The 17,471-nt window shown below is 31.7% G+C and overlaps 1 protein-coding gene across 5 annotated transcripts in view; it reads right to left on the bottom strand.

Moving 5' to 3' along the window:
• Positions 1 to 1,064: 1,064 nt before the first annotated feature.
• Positions 1,065 to 17,471, bottom strand: part of GRIK2 (glutamate ionotropic receptor kainate type subunit 2) — a 641,457-nt gene continuing 625,050 nt past the window's right edge. For 3 of the 5 annotated variants that reach the window (XM_060283847.1, XM_060283848.1, XM_060283849.1), the window contains 2 exons: positions 16,853 to 17,103; positions 1,065 to 2,770 (listed from right to left, as the gene is read on the bottom strand). In XM_060283847.1, coding sequence (XP_060139830.1) covers positions 2,606 to 2,770; positions 16,853 to 17,103 — 416 coding nt within the window. In that variant the 3' untranslated portion in view covers positions 1,065 to 2,605. Of the gene's footprint in view, positions 2,771 to 6,744; positions 6,832 to 7,713; positions 7,827 to 16,852; positions 17,104 to 17,471 lie in introns of those variants that run through there. The other 2 variants (XM_060283851.1, XR_009558840.1) reach the window with 2 other exon arrangements.

Here is a 17,471-nt window from a genome sequence, read left to right as displayed (position 1 = left end):
TAATTTGAGTGTTAGATACTGGAGAATAATCTTACTCCAATATATTGCCTTTCCAGAGAGAGGAGACATTCTTTTACTGGTTGAAATTATTTTGAAAGTAATCAAGATTTTTATTATAATTAAGAATAGTACTTCATATACACATAAGCACCCAATGAGTAGGGCAGTATCTGTTTTGGCAATAATGCAGGAACCTTTTAGGAAGTGGATAAAAGTTAAATATTACACATCATTTATGTGTTCTAAACTACCTTTGGAGTTAAAATACAACAGGTTTTTTAATACTTTTTGAAATTTGTTAACTTAATACTTAAATAAAATTATTATCAAATCATACCAAAGATCTAAATAGTTATTTCCTATTTAAAAATAATTAAAGTTGTCATTTTCTGCCAATTATTAAGGTTGTTTAATATAATGAAGAACTGAATTTAGAAGTTCTTTAAAATCTGATTAGAATCTGATTGAGGAAAAGCTTAATATTGACCAAAATCTAAACATTTTTATAAGCTATGTTATTTGAGGTTATTTACCACTAAAAAAAAAAAAAACAAAAACAAAACCAATGCTCAGATTTGTAATAGTGACTTATATAACTCCCTAAAGTTAAATTTTGGGACAGAATGAAGTTTTTTGTGTTTTTTTTTAACTTATTGTTGATATTGAGCCTATCTTTTCCTCTCCCTTCATTGAATTATATTATCAATGCACAATTAATTCTTAAATTGGACATCAGTTGAACTTCAAATATAATATCAGCAATCACTATAGTCTTACACAACCCTATTGACATAGTCAATATCCACTCACAGAAGAGGTAAGATCATGACTATAGCCTCTAGAACTGCTAGTTTTCTCATTTGAACTGCACTAAGCCTGAAGATTACATTTTATATCCCAGTCCAGCTTTTCTTACATCTGAATAGCTCATGGCCTGAGCTTTTTTCTTCTTTTCTCCAGGTAGTTGGGAAGTGGCCATCCTTGATGACCTGTATACTTCCCTTCATGCAAGGAGCATATTGTGTATTCCTTTACCCATACAAGAGAAAAATGAAAGTCAAAGATGAAAGTAAAATGGACATAATTTTAATGATTTTTTTAAATTTTGTGCATTGGATTCAAACAGCAAACTGTGTGCACTCAACTGTTATCACAATGTTGTCAAGAGTTCTGTGTCTTTTACCATTTTACACACAATTGTTCGTTACAGTATGTTATCAGCCTCGTGGAAACCAGGGGTGTGGCATGGTAAGCAGTGGTGGTAGTGCACCTAGCTTTTATATTATCTAACTTGAAAATATTTCTCTTCTATGATTCCTTTTTTTCTTGATAAAAATAGTTTTCACCAAACGTTGGTGGTGCACACGCACTACCATTCATGCTTGACATCACACCCCTGACAGGAACGCATGTTCTTATTTTGTTGATAAAAAGTATTACAAAAATTTCCATACAAAAACTATTTTCATAGAAATCTTGCATTTCCACAAATAAACCTGAACATTTTTTTGAAAAAAACTGCTCAAGAATTTTGTTCATTTAACATTGTGACTGTATTGATAAATGCAGTCCACGTCAAAGTTCACCACACGTACTTTTCTTTAGATGACCAGTCCCCTTTATCCTTTCACTGAGATCTGCCCAGGCTCCATCAAGTTCATTTATAGCAGGAAGGAGGGTTTGGATTAACATATCTGAATGTTAGAATGAAAGTTTCAGTCTTCCACAGAACTATCAACACTCAGCCCTCTTTTACAACGTAAGACAAAGATTGCAAAACATCATCCTTTTTAATTCAGAATCTCTGAACCAACTGTTGTTTTTTTTCTTGGTGCGGGAGTGGGGAAAGGGTGTCTGGGGAATAGGTAGGGATTTGATAGAGTTACATGTTAAATCTCCTGCCATGGTGAATATAAGAGAAAACATTATTTCCTTGGTAATTGACATTTCTATCTCAATCAGTGACACAGACTGTCGAAAAAACAAAAAGAAAGAAAGAAAAACACTGATGAAGATCTGCTTCATATTCCACTTGCCATGAAAGTCAGATTTGTTTTGCATTACATTTTTATCACATCTTATAAACACGTATTGTCAATTCAGATGATCATTATACTGAGTAGTTGGGGGCTAGTAACATCACTACCCTCTTATCTGGATGTTCAGAAGACTGTATTGTTTCTTGCAACACTACAGTTTTTGCTGATTCCAAGTATTTTTATTCTTAATGATTTTTTTACCTCGTTACCCTTGGGGCAATTATGCTCCATCTCCTGGCAACAGTTGGGCCTCAAAAGGAACCTGTAATTTCTTACTGAACTGCATTTGAAACCAGCCACAAATGCGTATGTAACATTCACTCAGAAGAAGGGAGGAACCCAAGATAAACAGTTTAACCCCGTGTAACTTGGTTCTCCATGATGCCTGTAACTCAAGTCTGATCACTGCAACTGCTTAGATCACAGAGTCTCTAGTTCATAGACACAGCGGCATGAGGTAACTCATTTTATTTTGCACAGGTTGCATATTTCCACAGGAAACATTCTCGCTAAATTGTTTGGAAAAACAGACGACAGTTTGTGCTTGGGTGTTTGGCCTCCCAGCTTTATGCCATGGTTTCTTTACCTGGCAACCTTCTGTCGTTAAATGTGTGCATGTTGATAACTTCTTCTGTTTTCACAATAACTGGGGCCTGTGGCTTGTGTTTTACCCGACGCTGGCACTTCAGGGACATCCTCAATTCCTCTACCATGGCACTACAGAAGGACCTCTACAGAATAACACAGAAAACGAAATATTACAAAACAGATCCATGGCAACGGTCCTGAAACAATATTAAAATCGTTCTCAAAGACTTGTCAACATAGCAGCCTTGAAGTTTTGAAAAACTCCATTATGAAAATTATAACAAATTATTACAATTTTAACATACAAATCATGATAATTAAAATATTTTATCAGAGTGGGCAAGTTTAAAGAAAATCTCCACCTGATAGTGAAGTGAACTGCCAACTAGGAATGCATACATTACATATATGTTGAATAAGATTTTCAGATATAAAATTAACATTATAAGATATAAATCGACCTTAAAATTTAAATATAAGCACATATACACAAATTGGTTACCAGAAATCCATTTTTGCTATTTTAAAAAATTAGAAAAAAATGAACTGGTTTTTAGATCACAACATGAGATATGAAAATTTTCTTTAAACGTGGATTCTTCATCATGCATTTCATAACAGAACAAAAATAGTACTCACACATTTAGACATAAAATATGGAAAATAATTTCTGCTATTCATTGTATCATTTTGTGATTCTGCCTGTAAAACTATCGATGATGATTACAAACACGTATGAGCTAATCATGAAATGACATTGTATCACATTAAAAATCCATGCACACATATTAACTTCTTTGTCACCATCAGCTTGATAACTGAGAGCTGATAAATAATTTATTCCATGAAGAAAAAAATGACCCTATACGTAATTTTTTTCTAAATTCCTGTTTTATTGGCAATAGATTTGCCAGAAATTCTGTATATCTGGGGCTCATTATTGCACACTCCTCAAATTCCTATTACAGAGTCAAAACGTAAAATAAAAATTTGTTAGTCTCCCTCCCCAGCTAATTGAGATACGTGTGTTAGGTACACATAAATCAGATTCATGAACCAGTTTCACATTGTTGTTGACATTCAGATGGTCTAAGACTTAGGCTCTTTCTGTGCAAGAACTAAAAATGTGGACAACAACTAAAAATGTGGACAAGTATGAAAAATTTACAAAATTCCAAAAAGTGATATGGAAACATAATGAAATAAACCTAATTAAATATACACGTGAAGACTTAGTTTTTTGCTTTTGGTATTGCTTCTTTGTTGTTTATCAGCTTAGGCTAATTCCAAAATAATACAGGATAAAAATATTTAATACCATATACATGCCTTATATTTAAAAAAAATACTTTGTATACATCACCTCTGTGACACAAACTAATACTGAATTAAGGTGGGCATCTGTACAACAGAGAAAACGGATTCAGAGAAAAGATAAGTCACTTTCTGCAGCTCACACCTACACCTCCAGCAAGATATTCTGATACCAAATTTTGTGATTTTGACCCTGCCCTAATAACTTCTTGTACATTCCTGGCTATATTCTCATTTTTCTTTTATGGATTCCTGAACAGTTTCCTTAGTGATCTTCCCACCTCTATGTCTAGGCCATTCTCAAAAAGCTCGCCATTATCAGATAATCTACTGTTTTAAACACCGGTTATTAATAGTATTTTTTTTGTCCAAGAAACAGGTAAAATCCAATTCTCCTCTTTTTTCTATCATGACCTCTCTGAGTCAGCTCTACCTCATCTCTCCCTCCAACCTTTTCCTTTTTTCTCTACACACACTCTTCTCTTTGGACCTCCAAGTTTTTTCTACTTTGCTTCTTGCTCTGTTACCTAGCAGAGTTCCTTCATCTTTCACATCAATCCAGCTTTATCCCTTACCTCCAGACATGACTCAAGTTTTAACTTATTCAGGAATCACTTTCCAATTGATCAGGCTCATTATTTTCACTCAATTCAGTATTTTTCATTCATTATCATGTTTCTCTTTCTGGCCTCTAAGGTGTATGCATCCCTCTCACTGAATTGTAAAGAGCAGAGATTAAGTGCTCATGGCACTGACTTGTACACACATGTTCTTTAAATGTTGACTGAATTAACAATAGCCATACATGACCCTAACATTTTAATTATTTTTTAACGTTTCTAATTCAATTGCTTAAAAAAAGCTTAAAAAGGTTTTTCTTCAGAAGCTTAGTAAAATGCGTGTACAAGTGATCTAATTAATCAGATAAAACTTTAATAACATTAAATTAGTAAAAATATTAATTTATTAGTACTTGTAATGGGAGATGATTATGTGCTACACATGAATTCCCCATTAACTATGGAGTTATTTCTATGCGTTATTTATTATGTGTTCAATAATACAGTTCCGAAATCCATGAATTCTATTTCTATTAAAGGATCTATATGACACCTGACAGCCAGTATAGGGACACAGTGTTTCTTGTTGCTTAATACCTACTATTAGATGTACTTATTAAGAACATGATGATAATGATGATGAAGATGGTGATGATGACAACACTGTAGAAATGGAAAAATCTGACTCCAAAAGAGGGAGGAATACATAGTCTTGAGGTAACTTAGTCTTGGTTCTCTGTTGAAACATTTAACAGAAGAATTGATTAGGTAATGTAACAAGGTCAGAACTTGATGCCATCGACACTTTAAAATGTTACAGGACGTGGCTAATGCTGAATTGTTTGAAATAAGCCTTCATTTAAAACAAATAAATTTTCTAAATGTTAAATAATTTATAACACTGTCTTTGGCAAGCTGAAGTTTTAGACATTTTGATTATACTAATTTTAAAAAGTGACAGAATAGAAATATTGTTTTGTCCATAGTAAGACAGTGATCTAAACAACTGATTTTCTTAGAAAAAAAAATCTTATACATACCCATTCAGCTATGAAATGACTCAATTTTATTTCCAGTAAGTTAAAAAGTAAACTGTATTAGTATCCTGTACTTAACTTCAGACTACAAATAAAGACATTTAAACTCTTTTAAGCAATTTTATGTAATGTAAATTTTATAATGCTGATTAACATAAAACATAGGTAAAATCCCTGCCCCAAAGATTGCAATACTTTTATCTTTTATAATTTAAACTTAAGTAAATAATATTTACAAATTTAGAAGCTATGAAAATTATAAACATGTAACCCCACCATTACTATTTTAGGCTTTCTCTATTTTACAAAGCCATTAGAAAGTGAAAATTTTAATCAAGAAACCTTTAAGCAATCAGTAGCCTTGATTATATAATGTCATTCATCACTTTTGTTAATTTTTTCTCTGAATAAGCTGAATTTTGCCAGTTCTTTTTTGATCTATCAATGTAAGTTTACCTAAAAAGTTGTTTTATCTTAGGTTCTAATAAAGTCACCATAAGACAATAGGTTCTTTTCTCATTTGTATAATATTTCTAATCCTTCACAAAACTATGAAAACCTTTAGATTTGAGCAAGAGTTTGGAATCAACATGACAAATTTTAAAAATTAATGATACCATAAAGTACAGTTCACTTGTGGCATTAGGGCAAGTACATATTCTTTTCTCTTTTTAAAGCTTTAGAATGTAAATTCCATATCTTGATCTATGTAAGAATCTAAAGTTGAAACTGTAGAGATGATTGTGAAATATAGTTGTTTCCCTGTGTTGTATGTTGCCAAAAAATTACTGTCTGATTTTTAAAGTTCTAACTTGTTGTCATTTGATAGAGACAAATTATTTCCTACTTCATATCATGATCAGAATTTTTAAAATGTCTTTTTTACTGAACTATGAAATAAGGTTTTGAAAAACCCAAATGCGCTTGACAGGAAATTTCCTGGGTTATAATGAAGAAGAAAGAAGATGAGGAGGAGGGAGAAGGGGAAGAAGAAAGAATAAAAGAGAGAGAGGGAGAGAGAGGAAGGAAGGAAGGGAGGGAGGGAGAGAAAGAAAACTACCATGCTTTTCAAATTACTTCTTAGAGATAGAAACACACGAATTGTGTCATTAAATAAAGTTTCTTAGGGTGAAAACAACAACAAAAATGTTTCTGCACAATATAACAGACTACAAAAAGAAAAAAGAAAGGTGCAAAGATACTAACCATTATTAAAAACCTCTTTTAGTAAGTTTCAAAAGTTTACTAAACAGTGTCTGGATGGTAGGGTGGCACTAACCAAATAGAAGATTCCTGAAAATGAAAATTTAAATCTTTGAGCTGTTAGCATGTATAATTGCATTTAAATTATTAAACTCATTATAAAATTCACTATATTTAATGAGGCAACCTGTATTTACACATCTCTAATTGAAACAATGAAGGTCTGGAAATCTTAAAAATATGAATTTGGCTATATATACATTGCCTTTTAAACAAGCTATTTTCTTTTTTAATTTTAAGTATAAGAAAACACATAAATAGTCTGCAGATAAATGTTCTCAAGAATATCATTCTTGGTGTAATAGAATAATTTATTCTTAACAGCTTAACTTTCTAATTTACAGATATGTTTATATGATAACATGATGTGACAGCACTTTGAGAAGTACATAAATTGTTTTAATATTAGAAATCTAGTTGTAAACATCCTCCACATTGAACACTGATATATTTAAATTTCATTTTTAAGTTAAAATCTTTATATTTAGCAATGTCTTTTTTTAAAAAAACAGCCACTGATGAAAAATAACCAGTTTAATTTTTTTAACTTTGAAGCTCATCACTTTCATGTTGAATATATAGTCATTTATCAATTGAAAGAGAAATAATCATAAATATTACATGCTACTATCAGGTCTCTATTTAGTATATATTTTTTAAGGAGGAAACTGTTTTATACATCTTGCTGTCCTATTCTTTGATGGTATAAAATTAACTAAATGATATTCCAATATTCATTCAGAATAATTTCCAACCATTTTTGCATACAGTTTCTATCTGAAGCCCTATTAAAACATCTTTAAGCTGCTTCTAACAGATTTTGTGGTGCAATGTCCTAATATGTACTAGCGTATATCAACCAAACTGTTTTGTTTTGTTTGTCATTTAAATTATTTAACTGATTACGGATACCTCGTTCATTCTCAGACATTTTCTAATTAATTTCTGATGCTGTAGGCCATTTGACCAAGAATTCCAGATCACATGTAGTAGAGACAAGTCCAAACAGTCACTGTAATTAATCCCTGCAGAAGATTATTCCACATTAGATAATAATTAAATTAACTAAATAATAACTAAAAGGAAATAAAAAGTATATTTGATGTAATATGCAATATTTTATATTAATGTTGGTGCATTGAATGAGGAAGATAAATGTCATTTAACATGGCCCGTTCCTTTTGATTTGTACTCTTTAATTGGCAGTCTTTTAAAAATATCAAATAGCTAATGCTATACATCAGAAGTATGAATTTACCTAAGGCTATATGAATGTAACAGTGAAGCAATAAGAGATGAAAAATGACTAGTTAAGACACTTATGTCACAATTATATTTATATAGCAACTTTGATCTTGACATTCAGTTTTAGAGCAGCTCTCTTTTAAAAAAATTATATTATTTAGATAAGCTGTGCAGTCAGACGGGTATGCATATAACTGGTAACCGAGCTAAAAGAGGAACACTATTCTCTTGACTTCCATTCTGTAAGTGTGTTATTATATTAGCCTGCCTCATTAACAGTGATTTGAATTTCAGCTGAGGCTTCTACCTGGACTCTCCTCTTAATAAATGGTATTTTTTTGAACACTAAATAATAAATCAGACAGAAAAAAATTAGGGGGCTAAATTATTTTTTCTCAATAGATAAAATGACAAAGCATCCTACTCTTTAGCCTGGATTATTTTACAATGATAAGCATAACCAAAGATTAAAATATTCTCAGAAACCTTAACTCTTACAGAAACAGTTACTGAATATCATTATAGTGCATTTTGCAAATACAATGAGATGGAGAAAAACGGGGCGTCATTATGCATTTTCACACTTTCCCTACTTGAGCCAGAAATATCAATATATGAGGTCTGACAAGCTTCAATACCACTTTAGTTGATACAGCTGTGAAGTCAATTTTAAGAAAAAGTAGTGTTAATCATCATATTCTTGCTAGCAGTCATAATAATAACAATTTTTCAACAAAGTGTATAACATCCAAATAACTAATGCTTAATTCCAGGAGAGCTCTCTTTCCTTTAAGGTGCAGCAGTTAAAATATAACAGCTTTAGAAATAAAAATGATAATTATATTATAACAACAGCTGCTTATTATATGCCAGACACATGCAAAAAACTATGTATATAACCTAGATTAATTTCAAAAACATTTTCATTTGTGGTGTATTTGTAACCCATTCATTTATTTATTTTAAAAGATTTATAGAAAAAGTTAAGTAATTTTATCCAAGATTGAACATACTTGAAGAATGATCCCAAGTCTTTTTTATTTCAAAACTCATGCTTAATGTCCAGGAAAATGAAATGACTATACAGGGCTCATGATCAAAGCCCATAATCTGTCTATCTAATTCAAACTCCTACTGCACACATCTTGTCAACAGAACATCAGAGAGAAAAACTGTCAAGAAAAATAGTTAAATATTCTACCTCCACTTTGTGTAGTGTGATATAGTGTAAATAGAGTTAGTCTAGGCATCTTTGACCTTGGGAAACACACTTGACACTTGAGATACTTATCCTCGTCTGCACAATATGGATAATAATCTTTGCATAGCTCTCAGAGTAACTTCGTACTCAAATGAGATATTACACTTTAGAAATTCTAAAGCCAGTTATGAAAATCAGCTACAATCTTATTTTAAAACCTTATTTATGGGCATAAAAAGAGGATGAGTTATCATAAATGAATGACATAAAAATCTTTTTGCTGATTTGCAACTACTTGCAACTATTCAGTGAGTAAAATGAAGATTAGCATCTCATTTTGAAGTATGATTTTATATTTATATATAAAATCATTTTTAAGACCCATCCAGTTAGTCCCTATGTAGGTTATTAGTGGAAATTGAGAGATACTTTGCTCTCAGAGAAAGGCAGTAACATAAAAACAATACAAAATGCACTATTTGTCCAAAGTTTATTTGCAACTTTTAACTTCTAAATATCAGCATGCTTCATAGCTAAATTTTATTATATTAAAAATGTACTCAGCATGAACCAAAATGTTCATTGCAGCTCTATTTACAATAGCCAGGACATGGAAGCAACTGAAGTGTCCATCAACAGATGAATGCATAAAGAAGATGTGGCACATATATACAATGGAATATTACTCAGCCATAAAAAGAAACGAAATTGAGTTATTTGTAGTGAGGTGGATGGACCTAGAGTCTGTCATACAGAGTGAAGTAAGTCAGAAAGAGAAAAACAAATACCGTATGCTAACACATATATATGGAATTTAAGAAAAAAAGAAAAGGTCATGAAGAACCTAGGGGCAAGATGGGAATAAAGACACAGACCTACTAGAGAATGGACTAGGGGATATGGGGAGGGGGAGGGGTGGGCTGTGACGGAGAGAGAGAGTGGCATGGACATATATGCACTACCAAGCGTAGAGTGGATGGCTGGTGGGAGGCAGCCGCGTGGCACAGGGAGATCAGCTCCGTGCTTTGTGACCACCTGGAGGGGTGGGATGGGGAGGGGGGAGAGGGGGAGACGCGGGAGGGAGGAGATGTGGGAGCATATGTGTAGTATGGCTGATTCACTTTGTTGTAGAGCAGAGGCTAGCACACCATTGTAAGGCAATTATACTCCAATAATAATGTTAAAAAAAAAAGTACTCATAACTTTAACTTCTGAACAGCTAAATGCAGTTAAAATTCTATACATTAAATTAAAATTCCATATATTAAATAAAAATCCCATATATGAAAAGCACAAATATACTGTGGTTTGTAAATAGGCATTATTTGGAAAATGTAAATATTGGAATAAAATCTTTACTGATGACTTATGACAATGTTTGCATTCCTATATCTTATCCAATAAATGATTTCTTTTACAAAGCATTACTCCTGTTAGAACTAATTCTTCAGCATTCTGGAAGCAATTTCTGCATAAGGAACTGTGAACAACTTCTTTTCATTCTTCTGGTTCCATGAAATACAGATTCAGCCAGCTTTGAAAAGTGTTTTCCTTGTGAATAATCTTTCACCCAGAATCTCTAGTCTTGCAGGATTTTTTTTTTAACATCTTTATTGGAGTATAATTGCTTTCCAATGGTGTGTTAGTTTCTGCTTTATAACAAAGTGAATCAGATATACATATACATATATCCCCATATCCCCTCCCTCTTGCATCTCCCTCCCACCCTCCCTGTCCCACCCCTCTAGGTGGTCACAAAGCATGGAGCTGATCTCCCTGTGCTATGCGGCTGCTTCCCACTAGCTATCTGTTTTACATTTGGTAGTGTATATAAGTCCATGCAACTCTCTCACTTCATCCCAGCTTACCCTTCCCCCTCCCCGTGTCCTCAAGTCCATTTTCTATGTCTGAGTCTTTATTTCTGTCCTGCCCCTAGGTTCTTCATAACCTTTTTTTTTTTTAAGATTTCATATATAACTGTCCATTGACAGATGAATGGATAAAGAAGATGTGGCACATATATACAGTGTAATATTACTCAGCCATAAAAAGAAACGAAATTGAGTTATTTGTAGTGAGGTGGATGGACCTAGAGTCTGTCATACAGAGTGAAGTAAGTCTTGCAGGTTTAAACTAAGCCAATCTGATTTTCTTCTTATTCCTCAGATTGCATTGTTTCATTTATTTGTTCTTCTACTGTGAGTTAAAACTGCCTTTTACATTTGTTATTCAACTATACACTGAAGAATATTCCATGTGTCCTCAAATTTTTTTTTTAGTTTTCAGTGATGGGAAATTATTGTATTACTTAGAGATTATCTTTGATAAGATTTACCAGTGTTCTATAATGCAAACAACTATGTAGACTACAATGGACTATATCCTGAAAAACAACCATACTAAGTAGTTCTTAAAATGTACTTCAATCATCTTAGAGGGACGTTAGAACAAAAAATATGTATCCAAGACAGGACACATAGCTTAGAAATTCAATATCTGAGCAATAATTTTTATATTTTTATTTCTCAGGCATATTTACTACATTTTGTTTATACTTAAGTAATAAGAAAGGGATATTTTGTTATTAAGTTTTTCATATCAAGAAACTCAAAGATTCATGTTCAACCTGATGTTCAAGAAGAAACAATTTGTACAGGCAAATCCATTTTCAATTACATGGAAAAGAAAATATTTCTATATACATATCAGATAAAAACAAAAGATCCAACTATGTAAATTATATTGCTACTTTTGTTGGAAATCAAGAGGGCAGAATTATTTATACCTTTTAAAAGAAGACATATTCAAATATGTAAGAAATGATGAATAATTCCAAAAAATTAATAAACCATAATTATGTCATAAAATATTTTTATAAAAATTAAAATTATTACAATCATTTATAACTCATGCTTACAAAACCAATGTATAATCATAAAGATGATATATTACCAGAAAAAATAAAATTCTGTATATTAAGCAGCTTTTTTTCTGTTATAAGTAAGATTTACAAGGTGAACACAGGACCTTTCAAACAAAGCCACGTAACCTGAAATGCTCTAATTGCCTAAGATGTACAGAAGTTTCTTGGATTGCTTACTGAATAAACCTTAAGTAATAATATTTTTTAAATCAGGGAAAAGTTAAGGCACAAAGAAAATCAATTAGAAAATCCACATGTTGGTTAGATACTTCTTCAGATACATTCGGAAAAGAAAAACATTTTGAGTATCTTTCCAAATGGTCAGGTCATACTGTGAAAACCATCAAAAAATAAATACCTACTTAGTTTACAAGTCTGAATAAATGAAAAGCAATATATCCTTGATGCATTAATATTTGCATCAAAATTAAAACCATTAAGTATTTTAAAAATTGTAATACACCATCTTGTGGTTATTGGAAAGGAATGCAATTTACAATTTGGGGATTTTTATAAGGTCTACATATTTCAGCATTATCTTCTGTTTTCAGTTTTAACCTACCCTCATTTAAAAATATTACATTCTTATGCTACTCTTAGTTATCAAAAAACTTGGAAATATAACAACATTATAGTCATTATAGACTATAGTCATTATAGACCTATTTGTTCCATTAATATCTTACAAAATATGTGCTGTAAGAGATATTTTATTTTCATCTTTAAATAATAATAATAATTATCACTAATTTTATCATCATCATCATCATTGGAGGTAAGACTTGACATGGTAATATATTAGTTATTCATAAATTTTAAACAAAAACCTCATTTTCAACTAGACTGTGTGTATATTTTATCTGCCTGCCTATTCAGATAAAGATAGAAATTTTAATTTGCTCTTTTACAAAATACTAGAATATTATAAATTAAAGAAAGAAAAAAGAAATGGAGAAAGAGAAGCGAAAAGAGATGATAAAGTATTTTGGGGCTGGAGTCGTGAATAATATATCCTTCTTTCCTCCAACACGTAAATACAATTCATTTCATGTTTGGTTCTCAGTAAATAATTGTTGAGTAAATGAATAAGTTTTGAAATGTTTACTTTGTTTTTAAAATTTTAAAAATTTCAGTTAAAGACACAATTATAAGTATAAACTGTGAATTTCTGTATGTTTTCATGCAGATCTTATAAGAAAATCTAGGAATATTTCACAGCTAATTTTAATAAATTAAGTAAGGTATTAAACAAACCATATAGCCCAACAAAATAAAATATTTTTCTCAGGAAAAATGAAAGAGAATTGAGCCCAAGAACCTAATTGATCACAGTAAATAAAATGGATCACTTCTAATAAACCCATTATTATTTACTTTATAAACATAGTTCTTTTGAATTGTATGGAAAAATAGTTCTTCTTTATTCTTTATGATAGACTTTTCTAAATAAGTTACTGGAATCAACTTCATTATTTAATAGAAAGAGAGAGAGAGAAAGAGAGAAAAGGAAGGGAGGAAGGGAAAAAAGAAAGAAAGAAAGAAAGAAAGAAAGAGAAAAGAAAGAAAGAAAAAGAAAGAAAAGGAAGGAAGGAAGGAAGAAAGAAAGAAGAGAAGAAGGAAGGAAAGAAAGAAAAAGAAAGAAAGAAAGAAAGGGAAAGAAAGAGGGAGGGAGGGGACAAGGGTGAAAGGAAGAAAGAAGGAAAGAAAGATCTTACGCCAACAGACACTGTCTGAGACCTTGGCAATACAAATCAAAATTACTTTCTTAAAGGAAGTAAGAGTCTAATAGGGAGAGAGGCACCCACACGCAAATGAACTTATCTACAAAACAGAAATAGAGTTACTGATGTAGAAAACAAACTTATGGTTACCAGGGGTAAGGGAGGGGAGGGATAAATTGGGAGACTGGGATTGACATATACACACTACTATATATAAAATGGGTAACTAATAAGGACCTACTGTATAGCACAGGGAACTCTACTCAATACTCTGTGATGGCCTATATGGGAAAAGATCTAAAAAAGAGTGGACATATGTACATGTATAACTGATTCACTTTGCCGTACACCTGAAACTAATACAACATTGCAAATCAACTATACTCCAATAAATTTTTTTTTAAAATAAAAATAATTAAAAAGAAATTAAATTAAAAAAAGAAATAAACACATATGAATAAAATAGTGTGCTAAGGGAGAATGGTGATGTGCAAATGCTTCCAGAGAAAAGGATGGATGTTGTTTGAAATGGACAAGACACATTCCCAACTTTCTCAAAGGGGGAGCAAATGTTTTTGGAATGATGATAGTTTCTGAAATCAGCTAAGTCTAACAAAAATGAGATATACAGGTCAGGTCATATTTTTTTCATTGGAATAGAAAATAAAAACCTAACACCACCTTGTGGAAATAGCGTGCCCTGTACCCAGATTCGTCATACCTATTGATTAGGTAAAGATTTCTTGGCAAGTTGATGCCTAGTCTTGAATGCCTAATCTAAAATGACTAGTGGGAGTTTGCCAGGTAGAAAAATGGACAAAGTTTGCTCAGGTCAAATGGGAGGAGGATTTTAAAAAGCTGGCTGACCTTGGAAAATTAAAAGTAATTTAGTGTGGTTAGAGTACAGGTGCAAACTGGGGAGAAGCAGAAGATAAAACTACAGTGGTGGACAGAGACAGATCCTGAAGTGCCTCCTCTGCTTAGCTAGAGAATCTGAATTTCATTATGGAAGATTTGTGGAGACAGTGTGACAACATGGGCGAATGTGACTAAGAATGCTCATGTCATATCAACACAGTTGTTTCCAATATAATAGTTTATCTGCTTCAGCACCAAAAGATACGTTGACTTCCTTTTTCTAATGTTTTAGAAGGTCATAGAAGTCCATAGAAATTGAGAGCTGGTCGATATGTGAAAAATTCAGCTAAACTAGTTATTTATAATAAAAGTAAAGGTGATTTTACAAAAGTAAATTCCCATGTCCTTTAAAAAAAACCAGAATGCTTATAAAATAATTGTACATAGAGACATGGCCCAGATAAATCATATGAACAGGATACAGAGAGAAAAGGGCGACAGACTACCGCATGCCGTCAAGAGATTAATGTATGTGTTTTATTTTAATACTGAGCTATAAGTGAAAGAAAACCACTACATATGGATGATTTGAGGTTCTAACTAGACAATCTAAATTTCTTCTATTATTTTTGGACTCATTTTAAGCATTAACTAACCAAATATCACACTTATTGATAAATTATAGTAAAAATAAAAATTGAAGAGTTAATAATTTTCATCTCTGATTAGTTCTTTGGATTTGATTCCAAAACTCATTTTGACATTGTAATAAGGGTCATAACATAAAAAGTGTACTTAGACTTAATTTTCAGTCACACCAGTGCAAAAGATATTTGATTTAGCAAGTCAGTAGATATAGCCATCCTGAATATTGTGGGAAAATATATAACTGTCCAAATTTTTCAAACCTTTGAATTGTTATTTTACTTATAGACAGAATGGGGCTATCAAAATAGTCATTTATAAAAATATTATTTCTAGGAATTAAGTCCTGTAGTCAAGTAAAATGTAGGAATGTTGTATCCTTGATTTCAGAAAGGATAATTATATCATAAATTATTAAAGATGAAGGAATATATCATATTTCTACTCTTTATATTTACCAATAAAAGTTCATAAACCTTTCAATTATTTAACAAAATATAATCTCATTCTGATGCAGGGTCTAAAATTTAAGATCTAAAAAACGTTTTTTAATTAAAAACAAAAGAGATGTTTAAATACTAAAAGACTAAGTAAAGTTCCAGAAGCCTTAAAAATGCTAAAGCAGCATTTTACGTCCAGAGTCATAAAGTTATATTAAAAAGTAGCATGTATCATCTGAAAGATTTATCTATAAATATTCATCTTTATATTTATAGAACTAAGGGAAATATAGCACTAGAAATATATAATCTGAACCAGGTTCACAGCCTTTTTTAAGAATAGAATATAAAAACATTTATACAAAAGACTAAATATAATAAAATATTAAGAAAATTGCAATAGTCTCAATATTTTTGAGATTTATATATATTCTTCTAAAGACTCAGGTGCAAGGCAATAAAGGATGCATTAATAACATTAAGTGGCAAAGAAGAAACCACAATATTCTCACATATTCATTAATGTAGAAAATTAATTAAAATTTCCACAATGCACATTATGATCTTTCCAAATTAGAAATTATTGGACCAAAAATCTTCAAATAAATATTTCATTTACTCTCTAACTTGAAACTGTTAATGAGTATCATATCTTAAAGCACTTTTTATCTGCAGAGAAATTTTTTCTTCATATTACAGTTTCTGAGTTTTGCTTCCTTCATTAATTATATTCCCCTAATAAACTAACCACAGTGAACTTCGAGCAGCAAAAGTTTCTCCATTTTCAGACTTCAGTAAGACGAAAAATAGTTACTGGTCCTGAAGTTGGCTTCAATTTAAAATATTACATTTAAATTAAAAATTACGAAGGTAATTCTGAGTTCTATGAACCTTTGTTATACAATGAGTGGCAGAAGACCATTAACACAGGTCTAAGTATTTCCCTTGGTTGGAAAGATTAAAAAGTTCGTTTTATTATAACAAAGATTGTTTTAAGTTGTAAAAGAGTGACATTTACCTTTTCCAATTGAGCGTTTTTTTTGGATTTGTACAAAAACTCTCCCACTGCCACAAAAACAGAGAGCACCAAGCCGGCTGCAAGAACAATGAAGATGCCACCAATATTTTGAACCCCCAGGGCACTGGCCTCTTTGCTCTCCTCCTCTGGACACCCATTGCCCCTCCACCACTTCTCCTTCATCATGTGCAGCTTGCCTTCCTCTTGCAGCTGAAGAATTGCTATGGTGATTTTGTCTCTATATGGAGAACCTAAGAAAAGAGAGGGTTCGTTAATGCTTTCCAGGAACCCAAAATTTCATAATTAAAGGTTACATGATGAGACAATAGAGCTCTTTCCAAACGCTCCAAAGTATGCCAGTATTTATTTTCAGAAGCAAAAAACAACTGGAAAATGGCAGAAAATAGAAGTTTAACAAAATAAATAGGGTAGGTGGCCTTTTCTGATTTTGAAGGGTAAGATAACATTTTGTTTTGAAAGAGGAAAATACCTTTCTCTTAAAGGCAGGCTCAACTCAGACCATTGGAAAAATAATAAAACGGTAAGTAAAGATCTACAAAAGGAAATGGATAGAGGGCAAGGATATTTAGTTAATGTCTAGGAATCATTCAACACTGAA

This window comes from Globicephala melas, chromosome 14 (genome assembly GCF_963455315.2).
Source record: "Globicephala melas chromosome 14, mGloMel1.2, whole genome shotgun sequence".
NCBI classification, from domain to species: domain Eukaryota; kingdom Metazoa; phylum Chordata; class Mammalia; order Artiodactyla; family Delphinidae; genus Globicephala; species Globicephala melas.
Note: the sequence above shows the minus strand (reverse complement) of the source record. Positions and strands in the feature narration are given on the sequence as shown.